Genomic DNA, 24,629 nt, shown 5'->3' with positions numbered 1-24,629 from the left:
ACTCAAGCAATTCAAAAGGAAAACACAAATAACCCCATTAAAAAGTGAGCAAAATACATGAACAGGCACTTTTCAAAACAACACATACAAATGGCTAAGGAACAAAAAAAAAATGCTCAACATCATTAATCATGAGAGAAATGAAAATTAAAACCATAATAAGATACCATCTTACACCAGTCAGAATGGCTATTAATAAAAAATAAAAAAAATAGACTTTGGCAAAGATGCAGAGAAAAGGGAACACTTATACAGTACTGATGGGAATTAATTTAGTACAACTTCTATGGAAAGCAATATGGAGATGTCTAAAATAACTAAAAATAGAACTACCTTTTGATCAAGTGATCCCACTACCTACTATTTACACAAAAGAAAAGAAATAATCATATCAAAAAGACACAAGCATGTGTATGTTTATTGCAGCACTATTTACAATAGCAAAGTCATGGGATCAACCTAAGAGTCTATCAATGGGCAATTGGATTAAAAATGTGATATATATATATATGTCATGAAATACTACTGAGTCATAATAAAATGAAATCATTGCTTTATACTTGACTACACACTGGGCTTATTAAGTGAACAACAAGGAGTTTGGTTTGTCTAGGGCCCAGGATATGTAGTGAAAGGTCAAAGACTATAAGGCTGGAAAAGAATGGTGGAGCTGGGGAATGGAAGATCTAAATGCCAAGGATTCCTTTCAATTGCTATATAAAAAAATGTAAAGACTGGGGGGGTGTTCCAAGATGGCTGAATAGGAACAGCTCTGGTCTGCAGCTCCCAGCGTGATCGACACAGAAGATGGGTGATTTCTGCATTCCAACTGAGGTAACTGGTTCATCTCATTGGGACTGGTTGGACAGTGGGTGCAGCCCATGGAGGGTGAGCTGAAGCAGGGCGGGGCATTGTCACCTTACATGGGAAGCACAAGGGGTGGGGGGATTTCCCTTTACTAGTCAAGGGAAGCTATGACTGACTACCTGGAAAAACAGGGCACTCCTGCCCAAATACTGAACTTTTCCCAAGGTCATAGCAACTGGCAAACAATGTGATTCTCTCCCATGCCTGACTTGGCGGGTCCCATGCCCATGGAGCCTTGCTCACTGCTAGCACAGCAGTCTGAGATTGATCTGCAAGGCAGCAGCCTGGCTGGGGAGGGGTGTCTGCCATTGCTGAGGCTTGAGTAGGTAAACAGAGTGGCCGGGAAACTCAAACTGGGTAGAGCCCACCGCAGCTCAACAAGGCCTACTGTCTCTAGACTCCACCTCTGTGGGCAGGGCATAGCTGAACAAAAGGTAGCAGACAACTTCTGGAGACTTAAACGTCCCAGTTTGACAGCTCTGAAGAGAGCAGTGGTTCTCCAAGCATGGTGTTTGAACTCTGAGAACAGACAGACTGCCTCCTCAAGTGGGTCCCTGACCCCCATGTAGAATAACTGGGAGACACCTCCCAGTAGGGGCAGACAGGCACCTCATATAGGTGGCTGCCCCTCTGGGACGAAGCTTCCAGAGGAATGATCAGGCAGCAATATTTGATGTTCTGCAATATTTGCTGTTCTGCAGCCTCTGCTGGTGATACCAAGGCAAACAGGGTCTGGAGTGGGCCTCCAGCAAACTCAACAGACCTGCAGCTGAGGGACCTGACTGTTAAAAGGAAAACTAACAAATAGATAGGAATAGCATCAACATCAACAAAAAGGTCATCTACACCAAAACCCCATCTCTAGGTCACCAACATCAAAGACCAAAGGTAGATAAAACCACAAAGATGGGGAGAAACCAGAGCAGAAAAGCTGAAAATTCTAAAATCAGAGTGCCTCTTCTCTTCCAAAGGATCACAGCTCCTCACCAGCAACAGAGCAAAGCTGGAAAGGGAATGACTTTGACAAGTTGACAGAAGTAGGCTTCAGAAAGTCGGTAATAAGAAACTTCTCCAAGCTAAAGGAGGATGCTCAAACCCATTGCAAGGAAGCTAAAAAGCTTGAAAAAAGATTAGACAAATGGCTAACTAGAATAAATAGTGTAGAGAAGACCTTAAATGACCTGATGGAGCTAAAACCATGGCACGAGAACTTCATGACACATGCACAAGCTTCAATAGCCAATTCAATCAAGGGGAAGAAAGGGTATCTATCAGTGATGGAAGATCAAATTAATGAAATAAAGTGAGAAAACAAGGTAGAGAAAGAAAAGTAAAAAGAAATGAACAAAGCCTCCAAGAAATATGGGACTATGTGAAAAAACCAAATCTATGTCTGATTGGTGTACCTGAAAGTGATGGGGAGAATGGGACCAAGTTGAAAAACACTCTTCAGGATATTATCCAGGAGAACTTCCCCAACTTAGCAAGGCAGGCCAACATTCAAATTCAGGAAATACGAGAACACCAAAAAGATACTCCTCGAGAAGAGCAACCTCGAGACACATAATTGTCAGACTCACCAAGGTTGAAATGAAGGAAAAAATGTTAAGGGCAGCCAGAGAGAAAGGTTGAGTTACCCACAAATGGAAGCCCATCAAACTAACAGTGGATCTCTTGGCAGAAACTCTACAAGCCAGAAGAGAGTGGGGGCCAATATTCAACATTCTTAAAGAAAAGAATTTTCAACCCAGAATTTCATATCCAAACTAAGCTTCATAAGTGAAGAAGAAATAAAATCCTTTACAGATAAGCAAATACTGAGAGATTTTGTCACCACCAGGCTTGCCATACAAGAGCTTCTGAAGGAATCAGTAAACATGGAAAGAAACAACCGGTACCAGCCACTGCAAAAACATGCCAAATTGTAAAGACCATTGGTGCTATGAAGAAACTGAATCAATTAATGGGCAAAATAACCAGCTAACATCATAATGACAGGAACAAATTCACACATAACAATATTAACCTTAAATGTAAATGGGCTAAATGCCCCAATTAAAAGATACAGACTGGCAAATTGGATAGAGTCAAGACCCATCAGTGTACTATATTCAGGAGACCCATCTCACATGCAAAGACGCACATAGGCTCAAAGTAAAGGGATGGAGGAAGATCTACCAAGCAAATAGAAAGCAAAAAAAAAAGAGCAGGGATTGCAATCCTAGTCTCTGATAAAACAGACTTTATACCAACAAAGGTCAAAAGAGACAAAGAAGGCCATTACATAATGGTAAAGGGATCAACTCAACAAGAGGTAACTTTCCTAAATATATATGAACCCAATACGGGAGCATCCAGATTCATAAAGCAAGTCCTTAGAGACATACAAAGAGACTTAAACTCCCACACAATAATAATGGGAGACTTTAACACCCTACTGTCAACATTAGACAGATCAACGACACAGAAGGTTAACAAGGATATCCAGGACTTGAACTCAGCTCTGCAAAAAGCAGACCTAATAGACATCTACAGAACATTCCATCCCAAATCAACAGAATATACATTCTTCTCAGCACCACATCAAACTTGTTCCAAAATTGACCACATAATTGGAAGTAAAGCACTCCTCAGTAAATGTAAAAGAACAGAAATCACAACAAACTGTCTCTCAGACCACAGTGCAATCAAATTAGAACTCAGGATTAAGAAACTCACTCAAAACCACACAACTACATGGAAACTGAACAACTTGCTCCTGAATGACTACTGGGTAAATAACAAAATGAAGGCAGAAATAAAGTTGTTCTTTGAAACCAATGAGAAAAAAGATACAATGTACCAGGATCTCTGGGACACATTTAAAGCAGTGTGTAGAGGGAAATGTATAGCACTAAATGCCCACAAGAGAAAGCAGGAAAGATCTAAAATCAACAACCTAACATCACAATTAAAAGAACGAGAGATGCAAGAGCAAACAAATTCAAAAGCTAACAGAAGGCAAGAAATAACTAAGATGAGAGCAGAACTGAAAGAGACAGAGACACAAAAAACCCTTCAAAAAATCAGTGAATCCAGAAGCTGGTTTTTTGAAAAGATCAACAAAATTGATAGACAACTAGCAAGAGTAATAAAGAAGAAAAGAGAGAAGAATAAAATAGATGCAATAAAAATGATAAAAGGGATATCACCACTCATCCCACAGAAATACAAACTACCGTCAGAGAATACTATAAACACCTCTACTCAAATAAACTAGAAAATCTAGAAGAAATGGATAAATTCCTGGACACACACACTCTCCCAAGACTAAACCAGGAAGAAGTTGAATCTCTGAATAGACCAATAACAGGCTCTGAGATTGAGGCAATAATTAATAGCCTACCAACCAAAAAAAGTCCAGGACCAGATGGATTTGCAGCTGTATTCTACCAGAGGCACAAAGAGAAGCTGGTGCCATTCCTTCTCAAAGTATTCCAATCAATAGAAAAAGAGGGAATCCTCCCAAATTCATTTTATGAGGCCCACATCATCCTTATACCAAAGTCTGGCAGAGACAAAACAAAAAAGAGAATTTTAGACCAATATCCATGATGAACATCAATGTGAAAATCCTCAATAAAATACTGACAAACGAATCCAGCAGCACATTGAAAAGCTTATCCACCACGATCAAGTCGGCTTCTTCCCTGGGATGCAAGGCTGGTTCAACATACACAAATCAATAAACGTAATCCATCACATAAACAGAACAAATGACAAAAACCACATGGTTATCTCAATAGATATAGAAAAGGCCTTTGACAAAATTCAACAGCGCTTCAGGCTAAAAACTCTCAATAAACTAGGTATTGATGGAACGTATCTCAAAATAATAAGACCTATTTATGACAAACTCACAGCCAATATGATGCTGACTGGGCAAAAACTGGAAGCATTCCCTTTCCAGCACAAGACAAGGATGCCCTCTCTCACCACTCCTATTCAACATAGTGTTGGAAGTTCTGGCCAGGGCAATCAGGCAAGAGAAAGAAATAAGAGGTATTCAATTAGGAAAAGAGGAAGTCAAATTGTCTCTGTTTTCAAATGACATGATTGTATATTTAGAAAACCCCATTGTCTCAGCCCAAAATCTCCTTAAGCTGATAAGCAACTTCAGCAAAGTCTCAGGACACAAAATCAACGTGCAAAAATAACAGACATTCCTATACAGCAATAACAGACAAACAGAGAGCCAAATCATGAGTGAACTCCCATTCACAATTGCTACAAAGAGAATACCTAGGAATCCAACTTACAAGGGACGTGAAGGACCTCTTCAAAGAGAACTACAAATCACTGCTCAAGGAAATAAAAGAGGACAGAAACAAATGGAAGAATATTCCATGCTCATGGATAGGAAGAATCAATATTGTGAAAATGGCCATACTGCCCAAGGTAATTTATAGATTCAATGCCATCCCTATCAAGCTACCAATGACTTTCTTCACAGAATTGGAAAAAACTACTTTAAAGTTCATATGGAACCAAAAAAGAGCCCGCATTGCCAAGACAATCCTAAGCAAAAAGAACAAAGCTGGAGGCATCAAGCTACCTGACTTCAAACTCTACTACAAGGCTACAGTAACCAAAACAGTATGGTACTGGTACCAAAACAGAGATATAGACCAATGGAACAGAATAGAGGCATCAGAAATAACACCACACATCTACAACCATCTGATCTTTGACAAACCTGACAAAAACAAGAAATGGGGAAAGGATTCCCTATTTAATAAATGGTGCTGGGAAAACTGGCTAGCCATATGTAGAAAGCTGAAACTGGATCCTTTCCTTACACCTTATACAAAAATTAATTCAAGATGGATTAAAGACTTAAATGTTAGACCTAAAACCATAAAAACCCTAGAAGAAAACCTAGGCAATACCATTCAGGACATAGGCATGGGCAAGGACTTCATGACTAAAACACCAAAAGCAATGGCAACAAAAGCCAAAATAGACAAATAGGATCTAATTAAACTAAAGAACTTCTGTCTGGCAAAAGAAACTGCCATCAGAGTGAATAGGCAACCTACAGAATGGGAGAAAATTTTTGCAATCTACCCATCTGACAAAGGGCTAATGTCCAGAATCTACAAAGAACCCAAACAAATTTACACTAAAAAAACAAGGAACCCCATCAAAAAGTGGGCAAAGGATTTGAACAGACACTTCTCAAAACAAGACATATATGCAGACAACAGACACATGAAAAAATGCTCATCATCACTGGTCATGAGAGAAATGCAAATCAAAACCACAGTGAGATACCATCTCACACCAGTTAGAATGGCAGTCATTAAAAAGTCAGGAAACAACAGATGCTGGAGAGGATGTGGAAAAATAGGAATGCTTTTACACTGCTGGTGGGAGTGTAAATTAGTTCAACCATTATGGAAGACAGTGTGGCAATTCCTCAAGGATCTGGAACTAGAATTACCATTTGACCCAGCAATCCCATTACTGGGTATATACACAAAGGATTATAAATCATGCTACTATAAAGATGCATGCACACATATGTTTATTGCAGCACTATTCACAATAGCAAAGACTTGGAAGCAACCCAAATGTCCATCGGTGACAGACTGGATTAAGAAAATTTGGCACATATATACCATGGAATACTATGCAGCCATAAAAAAGGATGAGTTCATGTCCTTTGCAGGGAAATGGATGAAGCTGGAAACCATCATTCTCAGCAAACTATCACAAGGACAGAAAACCAAACACTGCATGTTCTCACTCATAGGTGGGAATTGAACAATGAGATCATTTGGACACAGGGCAGGGAACATCACACACTGGAGCCTGTCAGTGGGTGGGGATCTGGGGGAGGGAGATAGCATTAGGAGAAATACCTAATGTAAATGATGAGTTGATGGGTGCAGCAAACCAACATGGCACATGTATACCTATATATCCAACCTGCACATGGTGCACATGTACCCTAGAACTTAAAGTATAATAAAATAAATAAATAAATAATGAAATTACTGCCCTTTGCAGCAATGTGAATGCAGCTGGAGGCTGTTATCCTAAATAAAATGACTCAGAAAGTCAAAAACTACATGTTCTCACTTACAAGTTGGAGCTAAACAATGGGTACACATGAACATATGAAACAGAATAAGAGATACTGGTAACTCCAAAAGGTGCTAAATATTGAAACCTATAAATGGGGAGTATATATGTTGACTACTGTGTATGAGGCCTTTATTAATTCTTGTTCAGTCAAATATAATGATTATGTTTGATTTTACTATGCTTTTATTGTATTAGTTCTTATTGCAGTTTAGAGGAGATAAAATGTGTGAATTTCATAAGTATATTTGAAATATACCCATCTTGTATCAAAGGATCTTAACTAAATAATACTTTAATAAAGTTTTTCATCAAGGTTTAGACTTAGGATTAAAAATAATATTCTAATTTCAATTAAATAATTTCCAGACAAAGCCTATTAACCAGTTTTATATTATATCTATAAGAAAGCACATTAACTCATTTTCATATTTATATAAATTAATTTACTAGTTCTTCAGTTGAGAAGTAGACTTTAATGGAATTGAATGCTGGAAAATAAGTTTGACTTAGGGAGTAAGGCTGGGACAACTCCAGAGTAGACAGGGTAGATCCAAAAGTGAAAATTCAATGATGAAAATAATACTGGTATATGACCAGTATGAAGGCAGTGAGTATAAGGGATCAGAAGAAAAAAATTGAAGTTATGGAGGCTATTTAGGTAGCATGATGGCTATTAATTACATTTCTGTTAATATTCTACTACTAACAGAAATGAAAGAGTGTTAAAAATAACTAGTTTGGAAGTTGATATGGTTTGGATGTTTGTCCCCTCCAAATCTCATGTTGAAATGTAATCTCCAATGTTGGAGGTAGGGGCCTAATGGGACGTATTGGATCATGAGGATGGATCCCTCATGAATGGCTTAGCACCATCTCCTTGGTGATTAGTGAGTTCTCTCTCTGCTAGTTCACATAAGATCTGGTTATTTAAAATTATGTGGTACTTCCCTCCTCTCTCTCTTGCTTTTCCTCTTGCCATGTAATGTGCCTGTTCCCTCTTTGCCTTCCACCATGATTGGAAGATTCCTGAGGCCTCACCAGAAGCTAAGCAAATGTCAGCACCATGATTCCTGTACAGCCTGAAGAGCTGTAAGCCAATTAAACCTCTTTTCTTTATAAGTTGCCCAATCTGAGGTATTCCTTTATAGCAATGAAAAAGCATCTACCACTGGGGTAAGGAGAATGAATTTATTCTGGAGAATTTTGACTTTAATCATGAATTTAAATCTTGAGTTTGATTATGAGATATATATATTATATATATACACAGATATATTATATATACGTTACAAAGCATGCTAGGTACTTTGTATGGCAGAACTGATCATTACAGAATAAATTATAGTTGGCAGCATAAAGAGTTAAATAGAAACAAATAAAACTTAAAATGAGTTTTAACAAATTTCTCACCAAGTTGCTAGTGGAGAGTAAAATTCCTAGGGGAGGAAATGAGGATGGGGAGGGGGGACAGAGAAGGGACAAAGTTTGCTAGTGGCAGAATTTTCATTTTTTTCCTTTATATTTTGATTTTTACAATTATAAAATTTAAAATTTAATAACTAGATCTTGAAAAAAAAACCCAGTGTTTTGCAGTGTTTTGTACTGAAAAAATAATCTACTAGGTAGTCTTTTCCTTCTTCACATGATTTATAAGGCACTGTATAATCATTCCCTGCCTACTTTTCCATCCTCATTTAGTATCATTCTACCTACAGGCTCCAGCTATGCCATGTCCTCTCTTACTTCTAGATTTTTACTCACACTGTACTGACTTACTCTTTCAAAAAAATTTTTTTTCTAGAGAGAGGGTCTCCCAGTGTTGCCCAGGCTGGTCTCGAACTCCTGGGCTCTAGCATTCCTGCCACTTTGGTCTTCGAAAATGCTGAGATTACAATTGTGAGCCACTGTGCCCAGCCTCTGAATTACTCTTAAACATCAGTACTGTACACTTCCTCCCAAACTTGTCCAACTTCCACTTCAGATGTCATCTTTGTTAGGGAGCTCTTCCCCAAATCCCCCTGCCATGCTGCCATGGTATTCTTTATTTCTCTGAGTGTAATTTCCATTATTATACTTTCTTTATTGTAATTTTGTGTTTAATTTTGTTTTTCCCTACAAGTCTCTGAAAACAGGGACCATTGTATCCCCAGTGCTTACTTCGGTGGTATGGGCTTGGTAAATGTTTGTTGAATGAGTGGATAAATTTCAACATAGACTGTTTTCAAGTCTAAGGAAACTATTTGACTCATGAATTTTCCTAGGCCGGCTGACAAAAGTTTATTTAACAATGTTTTTACAGGAAAAAAAGATGCATTCAAGGTCAGAGAGCATGTCACTCACTTCAGCACTGACAATGGACAAGTGCTAAATGCCCCTAAATCCAAACCTTCTTTAATGGTTCCCATAAGCTATGGCAGCAACCATAATAACATAAACAGTACCCATAATAGTTCCCATAAGCTTGGGCAGAGACTCATGGGTATAGGAAAGAAAATAGATATGGCAAGGAGAGTGAAGACCAGGACAGATAGTCAATAAGTAGGCTCTGAAAGAGGAAGCACAAAATTTTCTACTTTAAATTTAAACAAGATTTCTGTCACCTTTATCTTTTCCCTCCTTTCTTTTTACTGCCATAAATTATGGCTCCCAAGTAGACTTTCTTTCTTGTAATGGTTAATTACAGAACAAATATGGGAACCCAGACTCATGGCTTTCTCCTTTATATACATCTTTTTTAACAAATTAATAGAGTGTATTTTTAACAGCAGTTTCAGATTTAAAGAAAATTGAACAGATAGTATAAAGAGTTCCCACATACCCCTTCTGTCATTTCCTTTATTATTAACATCTTGTATAAGTGTGGCACATTTGATTTAATTAATTAACTAAATTTTATTATTTTTTATTGAGATGGAGTCTCACTCTTGTCACCCAGGCTGGAGTGCAGTGGTGAGATTATGGCTTACTGCATGCTCATCCTTCTGGGCTCAGGCGCACGCCACCATGCCTGGCTAATTTTAAAAAATTATTTGTAGAGATGGGGTCTCATTATGCTTCCCAGACTGGTCTTGAACTCCTGGGCTCAAGCAATCCTCCTACCTTGGCCTCCCAAAGTGCTGGGATTATAGGTGTGAGCCACTGCATGCAGCAATTTTTTAAAAAATATATATTTAAAAAATTTTTTGGTAGTGATGGGGTCTCATTATGTTGCCCAGGCTGGCCTTGGATTCCTGGCCTCAAGTAGTCTTTCTCCCTCAGCCTTCCAAAGTGCAGGAATTATAGGCATGAGCCACTGTGCCCAGCCAATGAACTGATGTTGACACATATTATTAACTAAAGTCTTGAAAGAATAGTGACATAGAGACTTGGAGAAGATAGCTTCCCATTAAATATTAAATAGAAATAGATAAAGAAAAAGTTTTCAAATATTTACAAAATAGTGTCAAAAGTTAAATCTATACTTATTTTGTATTTTGTCATCATTTTTTGGTCTAAGTATATGTGCTAAGAATGACAAAGAATTTCCCTATAATATTGAGAGATCTGCTTTATTAGTCCAGGGATTGCTTATTTCTATGCTTGTGATACAGAAAACCACATTTGTTAGAATATTTCTAATTACGAAATTGTCTTTCACTTACAGCTTTAAACTTGTGTGACAGTGGAAGCTGACTGTACCTTTAAACTTGTGAGGAATGCCTGGTACATATTAGATGTCCAATATATATAATCTTTTATTGAGTTAAAGAATGAATTGAATTAATAATTAATAATTCATTATGGTCTCACTGATTTGACTCCAACTAACTCACCAGTCAAAAGAATTGTGTATATTTCTTTATAATTAGGAATATAGTAAAATATATTTTTCATTGTGAACTATATGTTAAAATAAAGTAATCATCACGATTAACTTTTAAACACAAATCTGAATTTGCCACATTAGTAGAGAACTGACTATTCTACCTACAATCTTGTCATATGTACTTAGCACATTAGTTAAAGAAAACACAAGTGTAACCTTCTATATAATATATATCCTTTTAAAATAAAACCCTTATCCTACAGAGTAATGAAATTTTTTGACTTAAAAACTATCTGCAAATTTCTTATATAGGAAACAGGGAAACAATAAAATTAGTGATAAGAACAAATTAGGAATAACAGGAGGAATCATACTTATCTATTCTTCAAAAAGAAAAAAGATAATTCAAGGGGGAAGAGAATACAACATATGCTTGGCAACGATACTTACAACATTGGTCAAATTCTCTAAGCACTAGCATGAAAAGGAAAGAAATTGTGTGGCATGCTTTTGAAACAAGATGGGAAGGTTATAAACGTCTTTAGAAATCCACCTTAGGTCAGATAGCTTCTAGCTTAATTATTCTGAGTTCTTCAATGATGATGTAAAAACACTCATGCTCTGATCTGGCATGGAACTTTGGGTAAATGCTTCAATTTGTTAAAAATAAATTTAAGTTTTGCATTAAGGTTTTCCTCAGTGCTTTTCAGGAACTTATTTCCCACGTCATTGTTCAGGTTGGCACTTCCACAGTTTACTACCGAAGAAATGGTTGTACTCTTTTACCCCAAAGGAAAGTTACAGTATGACAAATGTTGGGATGGTGTATGATGTATAAAATTCTTAATAGTTCCCGTTGTGCAGAATACTTATAACCTTTGCTCCAAATCAATACAAATTTATGTTTATAATACCTTATATCTAAATTTGAAAAAGTAACAGTGAAGGAATGAATGAATACAAACTCTTACCACTTGGCAATACCATGACTGGCTCTGTAAACCTTTGTTCATCTGCTAATGGTAGGTTTAAGGAGATGATTAACACCATTCCCAGACTGGTTCCAACGAACAGACAAGGAGAGACGGTAGAGTCATTTTTCCGTGCAAAGGATTCCATGAAGTATAGTGCTGTAATTGCTTCTTTAGAATCTTTGTCAATACTGGAGATACTAGAGCTTCTAGAACGATTATAGGAATTTTCTCGGTTTTCTATGGAAATAAATAAAAAAACCCACACAAATCGTTAGTATATTTCCACAATAACATCAGATTTAATATATAAAAACCAAAATTATGAGGAGGAAGTAAAATTTCATTGTTTGTTGATTGACCTGGGAGGGAGCTTATCCAGTTCACCAGCTTATTTTGAAGATGGAGAAACTGAAGTCTAGAAGTATAATTCATAAGCTTAAGCAGACCTAGGACTAGAATTGGAGGCTCCTGAGTTCCAGCTCACCATTTTTCTTTCTCTATGTTAACTCACAAGTTAGTTGAAATTCTTTTACCTAGAAAAAAGATTTAGTCTAAATAGTAACGGTTACAAGAATTTCTGACATCACTTAAATTGTGCTTCCCTCCTACCTCTAAATTGTTGGAAGTATCCCTAACAGTTTCTTGTCAATTCCAAAGACAATATTGTGGCGATTGGCATGAAAGGGCTTATCAGGATCACAAATCTTCTGTGGCAAACATATTCTATATCTGGGATAATTACAATTGTAAAAATTAACATTTCTACCAAGGCCAAAATGCAAATTTTATCTCCCTGAACTGGTTTCAGGCTGTTACCTTTAATTCAAATGCAGTCCTAACTTTGCCTAGGGCTAAACAAAGAGTATAGACTATATGCCATCCTGTTGATGGTGGTAATCTTTCTGAGAGTGCTTCAGCTCACTTAAAAAAAAAAAAAAAACAGGATGGTTTCAGGTTCTCCTGTCATCAACACTTGTACATGTGCACACTCCAATAAGCATAAACTCACACAGCTCAGTGAAATGTTATCAAGGTTGTCCTGCTCTTATAATCTCTCCAGAGTACAAGTTCTTCATATTTTTCTTTCTATGGCCTTCACTCTCTTTTCCCTCTTGATAGGTACACATGTAACTCATAATTGTTTTTATAGAAAGAGGCTAAATATAGGCTCCTCAGACTTTTTTTCTAGGAAACAAAATACAGTATTCCTAATTTCTCCTTTTTATCTCTTAGCAAATTTATAAAAATAATTGTTTGTCATAAAATTTAGAGATGAGAGGGAGCTTGGAGGTTATATGTTTTACAGATTTGGAGACAAACTTAGAGTTTAGTAATTTTCTCAGAATCCAGGACAAATTAGAGGTAGAAGTATCTAAAATTCAAAATTCCCACCTCTCATTACAGTGATTGAGAGTGCTACTTCTGGCTGGGTGTGGTGGCTAATACCTGTCTGTAACCCCAGTGCTTGAGGCCAGGAGTTCAAGACTACCCTGGGCAACTTAGTGAGATACCGTCTCTACAAAAACTGAAAAATAAGCTGGATGTGGTGGTGTGCACCTGTACCTCCAGCTGCTTGGGAGGCTGAGGCAGGAGCATCACTTAAGTTCAGGAGTTAGAGGCTGCAGTGCGCTATGATTATGCCACTGTAATCCAACCTCAGCAACAGAATGAGATCTTAAAAAAATAAAAATTAAAAGGGGGCTACTTCTTTTATAATCATTACATGTTGCTTCTTTTATAATATGCTAGCTATTATATGGCTCCAAATCTTTTCCATCCATGGTTCATCACCATACAAAGTTGATACTCACAGACACCTGTTAGAGAAATAACATCATTATCTGCATATCTAAGGGATCAGATTTAGTATAGCATAATATTTAAAAAACCAAAAACTTAAATATAATTTTTTAAAATTTGAAGACCAATATAGATCACTGTCAAAAGTTTTCAGGAGTAGTAAATAGAGACTTACTTCACAGCATAGAATTACTATCGCAAATCTTCCTAAAATTATTTTTTTTCCCATCTCTTTCTCCAAAGTTCCTTATCAATAAGACAGTTGCAGCAAAGTTACAAAATTCCCCTTTTTTTGCCCCCGTAAAAATTTCTGGTCTCTGGCTCTTGTAATTTACTCCCCTCCCCTACCGCCCCACACTTATTCCATAAATAAGCAAATAGACCTTCCTTTTAAAAATATATGAAGATGAAAATTGCCAACTTTAGAATTTAAAATCTTGCCTTTGTTCTTGGTCACATTCATTTGACAACTGAGGAAATTAAGGTTGCAATACATTAAATATCTACAGATAGAGACACCAAAAACTTACCACTGGGATTGAAATAAATTCTTAATTATTATGGGAAGGGTAGGGAAGAGATTAAGGCATAGGTCTCCCTTTGTACAGAGGAGGGGGTAGTTACCTATAAGCAGAGACATTCTGGTTTTAGAGGTGAGGAAGGAGGTGGAGTGAGGAATGGAGTTGGAGTTATGGCCACAGCTCCATCAGGCTCTCAGTTATTCACTGACTAGTAATTTTTTAATATCTTTCATATGTGATCTCCATCCAATATCTCTGTTCCCATTACCATGGTAAACCAAATTTTAACTGTACCAAAACAATTTAATATGTTTAACATACCTTCTGTTGTAACTGGTAAAGAAATCTCCATGCAGGCTGCTGACTGGGCTTTTCGAAATGGTGGTCTTCCAGGACCCCAGCGATTTACTTTTGAAACATCGGCACTAGAAAGACGTTTTCCAAAACTGCAACTCTGAGAAGTTGGACTTGTGCAGTGTCCATTTACATGGTCTGTGCCAAGAGGAGGAAGGCAGCATACATATAATAATTAACTCTTAATATAAAGGAATACAAGTGTGTAGATTAACAAATGAAGATGAGCAACAATTCCTTTATTTTCTAAACCACATGAATATAGTTAAGTCTTTGTTCTTTTAAGACTTAGTCATAATTTTAGTAGTTAGCCAAAAATTTCAAAAGATATTTATTAAGTATAAGATTCATTTTTTTAATATTTTGGCTGTGTAACATAGATTAAAATTGATTCTATATCTCTACCATGTATTCTGTCATTATAGTATTAAACTTTTTGTTGCATAACTTAAATATACAATGAAAGTACCTTAAGTGCTGGGAGTTTAAAAAGATAGAATAGAAGCATTTTTTTAAAAATTTTACTTTAAGTTCTGGGATACATGTGCAGAATGTGCAGGTTTGTTACATAGGTATACATGCACCATGGTGGTTTGCTGTACCTATCAACCTGTTTTCTAGGTTTTAACCCCCACATGCATTAGGTATTTGTCCTAATACTCTCCCTCCCCTTTCCCCCCACCCGCTGACAGGCCTCAGTGTGTGATGTTCCCCTCCCTGTAACCATGTGTTTTCATTGTTTAACTCCCACTTATGAATGAGAACATGTGGTGTTTGGTTTTCTGTTCCTGTGTTAGTTTGCTGAGAATGATGGTTTCCAGCTTCATCCATTTCCCTGCAAAGGACATGAACTCATTCTTTTTTATGTCTGCATAGTATTCCATGGTGTATATGTGCCACATTTCTTTATCCAGTCTATCATTGATGGGTATTTGGGTTGGTTCCAAGTCTTTGCTATTGTAAACAGTGCTTCAAGAAACATATGTGTGCATGTGTCTTTATAGTAGAAAGATTTATAATCCTTTGGGTATATACCCCATAATGGGATTGCTGGGTCAAATGGTATTTCTGGTTCTAGATCTTTGAGGAATTGCCACGCTGTTTCCACAATGGTTGAACTAATTTACACTCCCACCAACAGTGTAAAAGTTTTCTATTTCTCCACATTCTCTCCAGCATCTGTTGTTTCCTGACTTTTTAATGATTGCCATTCTAACTGGCCTGAGATGGTATCTCATTGTGGTTTTGATTTGCATTTCTCTAATGACCAGTGATGATGAGCTTTTTTCATATGTTTGTTGGCCACTTCTTTTGAGAAGTGTCTGTTCACAGCCTTTGCCCACTTTTTGATGGGACTGTTTTATTCTTGTAAATTTGTCTAAGTTCCTTGTAGATTCTAGATATTAGCCTTTTGTCAGGTGGATAGATTACAAAAATTTTCTCCTACTCTGTATGTTGCCTGTTCACTCTGATGATAGTTTCTTTTGCTGTGCAGAAGCTCTTTAGTTTAATTAGATCCCATTTGTCAATGTTGGCTTTTGTTGCAATTGCTTTTGGTGTTGTAGTCATGAAATCTTTGCCCATGCCTATGTCCTGAATGGAAGTTCTGGCCAGGGCAATCAGGAAAGAGAACGAAATAAAGGGTATTTAAATAGGAAGAGAGAAAGCCAAATTGTCTCTGTTTGCAGATGACATGATTGTATATTTAGAAAACCCTATGGTCTCAGCCCAAAATCTCCTTCAGCTGATAAGCAACTTCAGCAAAGTCTCAGGATACAAAATCAATGTGCAAAAATCACAAGCATTCTTATACACCAATAATAGACAAACAGAGAGCCAAATCATGAGTGAACGCCCATTCACAATTGCTTCAAAGAGAATAAAATACCTAGGAATCCAACTTACAAGGGACGTGAAGGACCTCTTCAAGGAGAACTACAAACTACTGCTCAAAGAAATAAAAGAGGACACAAACAAATGGAAAAACATTCCATGCTCATGGATAGGAAGAATCAGTATCGTGCAAATGGCCATACTGCCCAAAGCAATTTATAGATTCAATGCTATTCCTATCAAGCTACTTTCTTCACAGAATTAGAAAAAACGCTACTTTGAGTTTCATATGGAACCAAAAAAGAGCCCATATAGCCAAGACAATCTTAAGCAAAAAGAACAAAGCTGGAGGCATCAAGCTACCTGACTTCAAACTATACCACAAGGCTATAGTAACCAAAACGGCATGATACTGGTACCGAAACAGATATATAGACCAGTGGAACACAACGGAGGCCTCAGAAATAATACCACACATCTACAACCATCTGATCTTTGAGAAACCTGACAAAAACAAGCAATGGGAAAAGAATTCCCTATTTAATCGATGGTGCTGGGAAAACTGGCTAGCCATATGCAGAAAACTGAAACTGGACCCCTTCCTTACACCTTATACAAAAATTAACTCCAGATGGATTAAAGACTCAAACCCAAAACCTAAAACCATAAAAACCCTAGAAGAACAGGAGCATCTTACTGTGCAGTTAAGAAGGGTACATAAGAATATTGGTTCTGGGGCCAGGCCAGACTGCCTGGAATCAAATCTCAGTTCTGCCACTTACTAGTTGTATAGATTACTGAAATCTTCATGCATTAGTTGCCTCTTCTGTAAATTTGGAATATTATTACCTACCTAATGGAGTTATTGTGATAATACATGTCAAATGCTAGAATATGTGCTGGCATACAGTAAACTCAGAACAAAAGTTAATTACTATTGTCAGTCTTGTTCCAGAGTATAAAACTACTCACGTCCAAGATAAGAGTACTGTTTATTTAGACCTTGTGAGTTTGGCTCTGTTTTGATAGAACTTAAAAACTTGGCAATGCATTAAAGTATGTCTTATTTTTCTTAATGCTAACAAATTATATTTGAAACATCATCTCGTAGTTCAGCAATACGTAGAATACATTTTAAAATGTGTTTCTTTGGTCATAGAAATGAAGACAGAGTGCCACGGAGAAAAATCATGTTTATTGGCCATGTTGAACATGAAGAACTAGTACTTGTTTTCCACTACAATATAGCCTTACTGTATTATAGAGTTTGAAAAGGTATGATTGTACATTTCTTGGATTCCCTTGCAGATAGTGCAAAGATGAAAATTAGTTTTCACCATTTAAACGGGCTGGCATGTTAAAAAATGGGAGTTAACATTTATCAAACACTTAAATGCTGGGCACTTTATACACATTACCTCATTTAACCTTCACAACAATCCTGCAATGTAGCTGTTTTTTCTATTATCCTGATTTTGCAGATGAAGAAACTAAAGCTCAGAAAAAATCAATAAGAAAATTTTCTCATATCACATACATAATAATCATGGAGGCAGAATTCTAATCCAGAGTTGCTCACTTACTGTCTGTATGCTTAAACATTTGACTACAGGGTCAGGTAAAATATTTCGGAAGGAGTGGAAATTTTGAAGACATATTTAGTAGGGTTTTAAGAGGCACATGTAATGCACACTGAGATCCAGGCCTTTTGGATTCTGACTATAATGTGCCTTGGAGAGGACATTTTAAAATTAAATCTATTTGGGGATTATCGAACTTTCCATATCTGGATGTTTATATGTCTTCCAAGACTTAGGAACTTTTCAGTTATTTCATTAAGTTTTCTTTTTTTGGTATAAATTTAAAGGGTACAAATGCAATTTTGTTACATGAATATATTGCATAGTGATGAAGTCTGGGCTTTTAGTGGAATCACATCTGAATAAGTACTCTGTACCTGGTAAGTAATTTCTCCTCTCTCACTCCCCCTCCCAGCCTCCCACCCTTCTGAGTCTTCAATGTCCATTATTCTGCACTCTATGTCCATGTGTACAAATTATTTAGCTCCCACTTATAAGTTAGAATATGCAGTATTTTTCTATGCCTTTTTCCTTCTTTTCTGTTTTTGCAACTTCTAAAATTTGATTATTTGTTTGCTTGTTTCCCACGTCTCCTAGGCTTTCCTAATTCCTTCTCATTCTTTCTTCTTTCTCCCTCCCTCTTTTCCTCCCTCCACAACACCCCCATACCACCTTTGTCTGACTGGGTTATTTCAAAAGACCTGGGTTCAAGTTCAGAAATTCTTTCTTCTGCTTGGTCTAGTCTACTGTTAAAGTACTCAATTGTATTTTTTTATTCCATTCACTGAATTCCTCAGCTCTAGGATTTGTTTGGTTCTTTTTTATGATATCTCTTTGTTGAAATTCTCATTCAGCTCAGGAATTTTCTTATTTCTTTGTATTTATCTGTATACTCTTGTATCTTGCTAGATTTCCTTAAGATCATTATTTTAAATTCCTTCTCAGGCATTTCATAGATTTTTTTTCCTTTGGGGTCTGTTACTGGAGAATTATTGTGTTCCTTTGGAGGTATCATGTTTTCTTGATTTTTTGTGTTCACATGTCCTTACATTGATATTTCCACAGCTGGTACAACTGTCACTTTTCCCAATTTTATAAAGTAGCTTCCATAGAGAAATATTTTTTCCTGTTGATGTATCTATAATGTAAGTTGGGTACATGGCTTTGGCTTTGGTTCTGGATGGGCACCATAGTGTAGTCTCCATGTGATTACTTTGGCTGTAATCAGTATTGGAGATGTCTGCAAGTTCCTTAGTGGCATAGGCTGCAGTTGTTTTTGGAGGCTGTGGTGAGGATTTGCTGGGGATGGAGGTGCCAAGTGGGATGGTCCTCAGGTCTCTTGGTGGGGTATGTGAGCATCAGCAGTGATGGCAGTGGGCCAGTTCTTGGTTCCCTGGGGGGCACATGCAGGTGTCAGTGGTGGGAGTATGGGCCCTGAGTAGGCTGGTCTTTGGGCCCTCAGGTGGAGCACACAGGTGCCGGCAGGTGAGGTGGCCTGCTCCTTGAGTCCCTGGGTAGGATGCATGCATTGGCACTGGCAGTGGCAATAGCAGGTGGGTCCTCTGGTGCCTGAGTGGAGTGCACAGATACTGGTGGTTTCAGCAGGCCAGTAGGACCAGTCTGCAGGCCACTCAGTGGCATGCGTGGGTGCCAGCAGTGAGCCAGATGGCCCAGTCCCTAGGCCTCTGGGTGTGGTGTACAGGCACTAGTGGTGTCCATAGTAGGGCAGGCAGGCTGATCCCTGCTCCCCTGGGTGGGGCATGTGAGTGTACAGCCTCTCTGATGTGCTAGATCAGCTGCTCCCTGGGATGTAGGGTGCTGCATGGCTCGGGTGCCAGAAATGTGGTTATACCACTGGGTCAGCTGGCATAGCAACACTGCAGCCTTCTGGGTGGATGTGGAGGGATGTTGGAGATGCAGGAGTCATTGGGCACCAGGGCAGGATGTAGTTTGGTGTTGACTCTGCTCTCAAAATGGCACCATATTGTAGCAGCTTGGGTCCCAGAGGTCCCAGCACGAATTCCCTCCCTGGAACAATGCAGTCTTGTGGACTCCAGGAAGCTCCTTATACTAGGCTCAGGGCCCAAGAGGGCCAAAGGGCTTTCTTATAGCTAGGACTGCAGGCATTTGTGGTTGGAATGTGGACTGCTAGGAATCTCTCACTTACCGTTTCTCCTGCATTGGAGCATCCCTCCTAGGTGTGAGCCAATCCAACTGAGTGCCTTGCTTCCTTTTCTATGCTCCCATCTCAAACTTCCATGCCTCAAAGGGTCCCTATTGTTTTCTTACTGGATTCATTAATTCTTCCCTAGATTTTCTACCTGATACATTGTTACCTACTTGCTGTAGGCTCCTAATATATTGAGATAAAATTATTTGGTTAAGAAGGTTAAGAACAAGTTTTACTCTTGGATATATTAAGCAATGTCATGTTCTAGCAGTGATCTCTGGGTATTGTAGTTTCTACCTCCAATTTACTTATTCTTTTAAAAACAGATTTTAATTTTTAAAATTTTAACTTCCTTAGAGTCTCACTTCCATTTAGACAAAAAGTTAGTATTTTCTTTGAGTATCCTTCTGCAATTAGTCTAATTATTTTTTTCCAACAGAAATAGAAGCATAGGTTGAATTCCAGCTCCAAGATGGCTGACTAGATGCAGCCAGGGGAACATCTCCTACCAAGAGACCAGGATACTGGGGAGACTGGCACACTCCTATCAGATCTTCAGAGGGAAGGCATTGAGAGCAGATGGAGGGAAGACACAGGGGCTGGGCTAAAGGAGAAGAAAGCTGGGAAACCTGCATTGGGCTACCACACACCACGACTTGTTCCCTGACCCCAATGACTCCTGCAAAAGGGGTGAGTTGAGCAGTCAAGAAGGAACCTGCTATTGCCATGGGCCTCTGGAATCCCAGCAGGAGGAGACCCCTTAGCCACAATGGGCATTTGAATTGGCAGGGAAAGCTGCTTAGAGAAGAGAGAAGCATTAAGGAAAGAACTCCAGCTAGCGCCCAGAGGGTTTGGTGTGGGAGCACCTGTAATGGAGCAGACCAGGGATGCCCGTCACCCTAGGCTCAACTTGCTCCCATAAGAGCTTTAACCCTAGAGGAACTGTCAGGCCTGAACTCTATAGGGTGGTTTTGCCCATGAGACAGAGGCAGTCTGACCTGAGCACCCCTCAGTCTTCTGGCCTCTCCCAGGCCCCCAGCCTGGCTAAGCCTGCCTGTAGTGCAGCCCCTAGGTACCTCCTGGGGGCCCTTATCATAGCTCCTGTGCTGGTGGACTGTGCCTGACTGGCAGAGTGCTCCAGCAGAGAGTGCCCCTGCCTGCACCACACTGAGCCCTCCCCCAACAGCAGCCTCCATGCTGCTTTGCCCACAGGAACTCACCTGTAGCCACCTCCACATTGCTTTGCCAGCACATGTGTGTGCAGGTAGACACAGCCTTCCCTTCCCTGCCAGTGTAAATATGCATGAGCACCCTGTCATGACACTACTGCCAGTGGAGTGCACCTTGTCTCACTTCTCCCAGCGGCACCACCATTGTTGTCGGAGCATTGGCGGTCAAGGAGCCCACTGGCCCTGCCCTGCCTGTGCCCCACCTGTGCAGCAACTCTGCCACTGGTGAAAACTAGGCACAGAAAATAGTGGCCCTGGCCCTGGCACTGGGCGGCCACCACTACCAGCATGAACATGCACAAATGGCACACACAGCACCCACCAGTGCTCCCATGATAACACCACCACTAGCATGAACGCATGCACAGTTGCCTACAGGGGCCCCTGGTCCACACCGTCCCCACCCCCCAGACATACTGCCACTACTACTGCTGTGAATGCCTGCTCAAAGGCTGGCACCCTGGTACCTATCAGCACTCTGCTGCAGCCAATGAGAGTCTACCCTGCTGCACTGCTGCTGCTGCTAGCATGTGCAAATAAGAACAGAATCTGCTGCCACCACCCTATGAAGTGCTTTGTGTCCATGGTTGGCATTACCCATTGGAATGCTGTGACCAGTGGCCAGGACACTCTGGCCCCTCCAGTGCAGTAGATTCCTAAACTCAAGGAGCCAGAGATCAAAGGCAAGGCCTGAAAGGAGTCCTCAAGAGTTAGAGCTTGCAGTCCAGGTGTCCTAAGCTGAGCCTTGGCCCCCAAAAATCTTGCCATAGTGAAGAAAGTAGTTGGCTGGGCCCATGTTATACCACAATCAAACCCCCAAGGTCATCAAATAGAATAAAAGAAAAAAAATACTCATCCAAAGGACAACAACTTCAAAGACTGCAAGAACATCAGCCCATAAAGATGAGAAAGAACTACTGCAAGAACTCTGACCACTCAAAAAGCCAGTGTCTTCTTTCCTCCAAATTACCACATTAGTTCTCCAGCAAGGGTTCTTAACTGGGCTAAGATGGCTGAAATGACAGAAATAGAATTCAGAATATGGATAGGAACGAAGATCATCAAGATTCAGAAGAATGTTGAAACCCAACCTAAAAAAGCTAAGAATCACAATAAAATAATACAGGAGTGGACAGACAAAACAGCCAGTGCAGGAAAGAATGTAACTGAGCTGATAGAGCTAAAAAACACTCTACAAGAATTTCATAATGAAATCACAAGTATTAACAACAGAATAGACTAAGCTGAGGAAAGAATTTCAGAGCTTGAAGATTGGCTTTCTGAAATAATAGAGTCAGAAAATAATAAAGAAAAAAGCATGAAAATGAATGAAGAAAACCTCTGAGAAATATGAAATTATGTAAAGAGACTGAATCTATGACTCATTGGCATTCCTGAAACTGATGGAGAGAATGGAAGCAACATAGAAAACACATTTATGATATCATCTGTATTAGTCCATTCTCACACTGCTATAGAGACACACCTGAGGCTGGGTATTTTATCAAGAAAAGGTGTTTAGTTAACTCACGGTTCTTTGGGCTGTACAGGCTTCTGCTTCTGAGGAGGCCTCAGGAAACTTACAATCATGGCGGAAAGTGAAGGGGAAGCAGTCACATCTTCACATAGCCAGGAGGAATGGGGGAGGTGCTATACACTTTTTTTGAGACAGAGTCTCCCTCTGTTGCCCGGGGTGGAGTGCAGTGGTGCAATGTCAGCTCACCGCAATCTCTGCCTCCTGGGTTCAAGTGATTCTCTTGCCTCAGCCTCCCGAGTAGCTGGGATTACAGGTGCCTGCCATCATGCCTGGCTAATTTTTTTTGTATTTTTAGTAGAGACAGGGGTTTCACCATGTTGGCCAGGTTGGTCTTGAACTCCTGACCTCAAGTGATCCACCTGCCTCGGCCTCCCAAAGTGCTGGATTTACAAACATGAGCCACCACGCCTAGCCACTGCCCACTTTTAAACAAGCGTATCTCAGGAGAACTCTATCACAAGAACAGCAAGGGGGAAGTCTACCCCCATGATTCAATCACTGCCAATCAGGTCCCTCCTCCAACACTGGGAATTACAATTCGACATGAGATTTAGGTGGGGACACAGAGCCAAACCATATCATTATCTATAAGAACTTACCCAACCTAGCTAGAGAGGCTAGGATTCACATTCAGGAAATGCAGAGAAACCCAGCAAAGAAGACCACAAGAAGATCATCCCCAAGAAACATAATCATCAGATTCCCCAACGTCAAAATGAATGAAAATATTTTAAAGGCAGCTGGAGAGAAAGGACAGGTCGCCTACAAAGGGAAGCCCATCAGACTAAAGTGGATTTCTCAGCAGAAAACCTACAAGCCAGAATCTCTAGTGAATTGACTGGTGAAAGGCTTTTCTGAAGCCAGTGAGTAAGGACTGGAGGAAGTGACTGCAGACTTCAAGGAACATGAAAAAGAAAATCAAAGAAAAAATAAAAAAAAACATGACACCACCACAGGAACAAAATAAACCTCCAGTGGCCAACCCCAAAGAAAGAGACCTTTAAGAAATGTCTGACAAAGAATTCAAAATAATCATCTTTAGAATTTCAGTGACCTAAAAAGAACAAAGAAGAAAGAAAAAACTAAACAAAATCAGGAAAACAATATCTGAAAAAAGAGAAGTTCAACAAAGGGATAGAAACCATTAAAAAAAAAAAGCCAAACAGGAGGATTCTGAGATGGAATAGGAAGCAACAGAAAACTCTAGACAACAATTGCACTGACAGAATTTGAAAGAACTACTGTGGAACTCTGGAGTTTATTGAAGACATACAACTTTCAGCAGAAGGCTTAGATGGTAAATTGCAGCTAATTTTGGTCAATTTTAGCTCTTAGCTCAGTAGTAGCTACCTATACCCCACTCCCAATCCCCTGCCAGGCAGCTGTGCACCTGTTCCTGGAACAGCTTGCACACAACTTTCAGGAGACAGGGTGGACCAACAAAACCCCCCTCTATCCTAAAAAAATAAGGGATTTGTGTCTTGATCATTGATGACTGCTTCTGATCACAGAAGTGCAAACAAAGAACTGGGCAGCCATTGTTGTTGTTGCACTTACCCTCATTCCTGCAAGCCCTACACTCTCTGTCTGAAGTGACTTCCAAGGCATTTAAAGCTCCGCTGCCACTCCATCAACTCCTTCATTTTTCTCTTCTTCTTTCGAGAGCCAGACATTAAAGAATTAGACATTAAGAAAACAACTGCATATACAGGTAAAATTAAAAAATGACCACACACACCCAAAGAAAAGCTCAGAAAAGGCTTAAGAAGACCTTAAGATTACACCCCAGACCAGTCCTTGGCACAGAGACAGATTACAACTGTAAAGCAA

The 24,629-nt window shown here is 39.2% G+C and overlaps 1 protein-coding gene across 3 annotated transcripts in view; it reads right to left on the bottom strand.

Annotated features, from left to right (window-relative positions):
* The window catches only part of STXBP5L (syntaxin binding protein 5L), a 478,051-nt gene that overhangs the window by 27,129 nt on the left and 426,293 nt on the right, over positions 1–24,629 (bottom strand). For all 3 annotated transcript variants that reach the window (XM_054481057.2, XM_054481058.2, XM_054481059.2), the window contains 2 exons: positions 14,418–14,588; positions 11,773–12,012 (listed from right to left, as the gene is read on the bottom strand). In XM_054481057.2, the coding sequence (XP_054337032.1) occupies positions 11,773–12,012; positions 14,418–14,588 (411 nt within the window). The remainder of the gene's footprint in view (positions 1–11,772; positions 12,013–14,417; positions 14,589–24,629) is intronic.

This window comes from Pongo pygmaeus, chromosome 2 (assembly GCF_028885625.2).
Source record: "Pongo pygmaeus isolate AG05252 chromosome 2, NHGRI_mPonPyg2-v2.0_pri, whole genome shotgun sequence".
Taxonomy (NCBI): Eukaryota; Metazoa; Chordata; class Mammalia; order Primates; family Hominidae; genus Pongo; species Pongo pygmaeus.
This window is presented reverse-complemented; position numbering and strand designations above follow the sequence as displayed.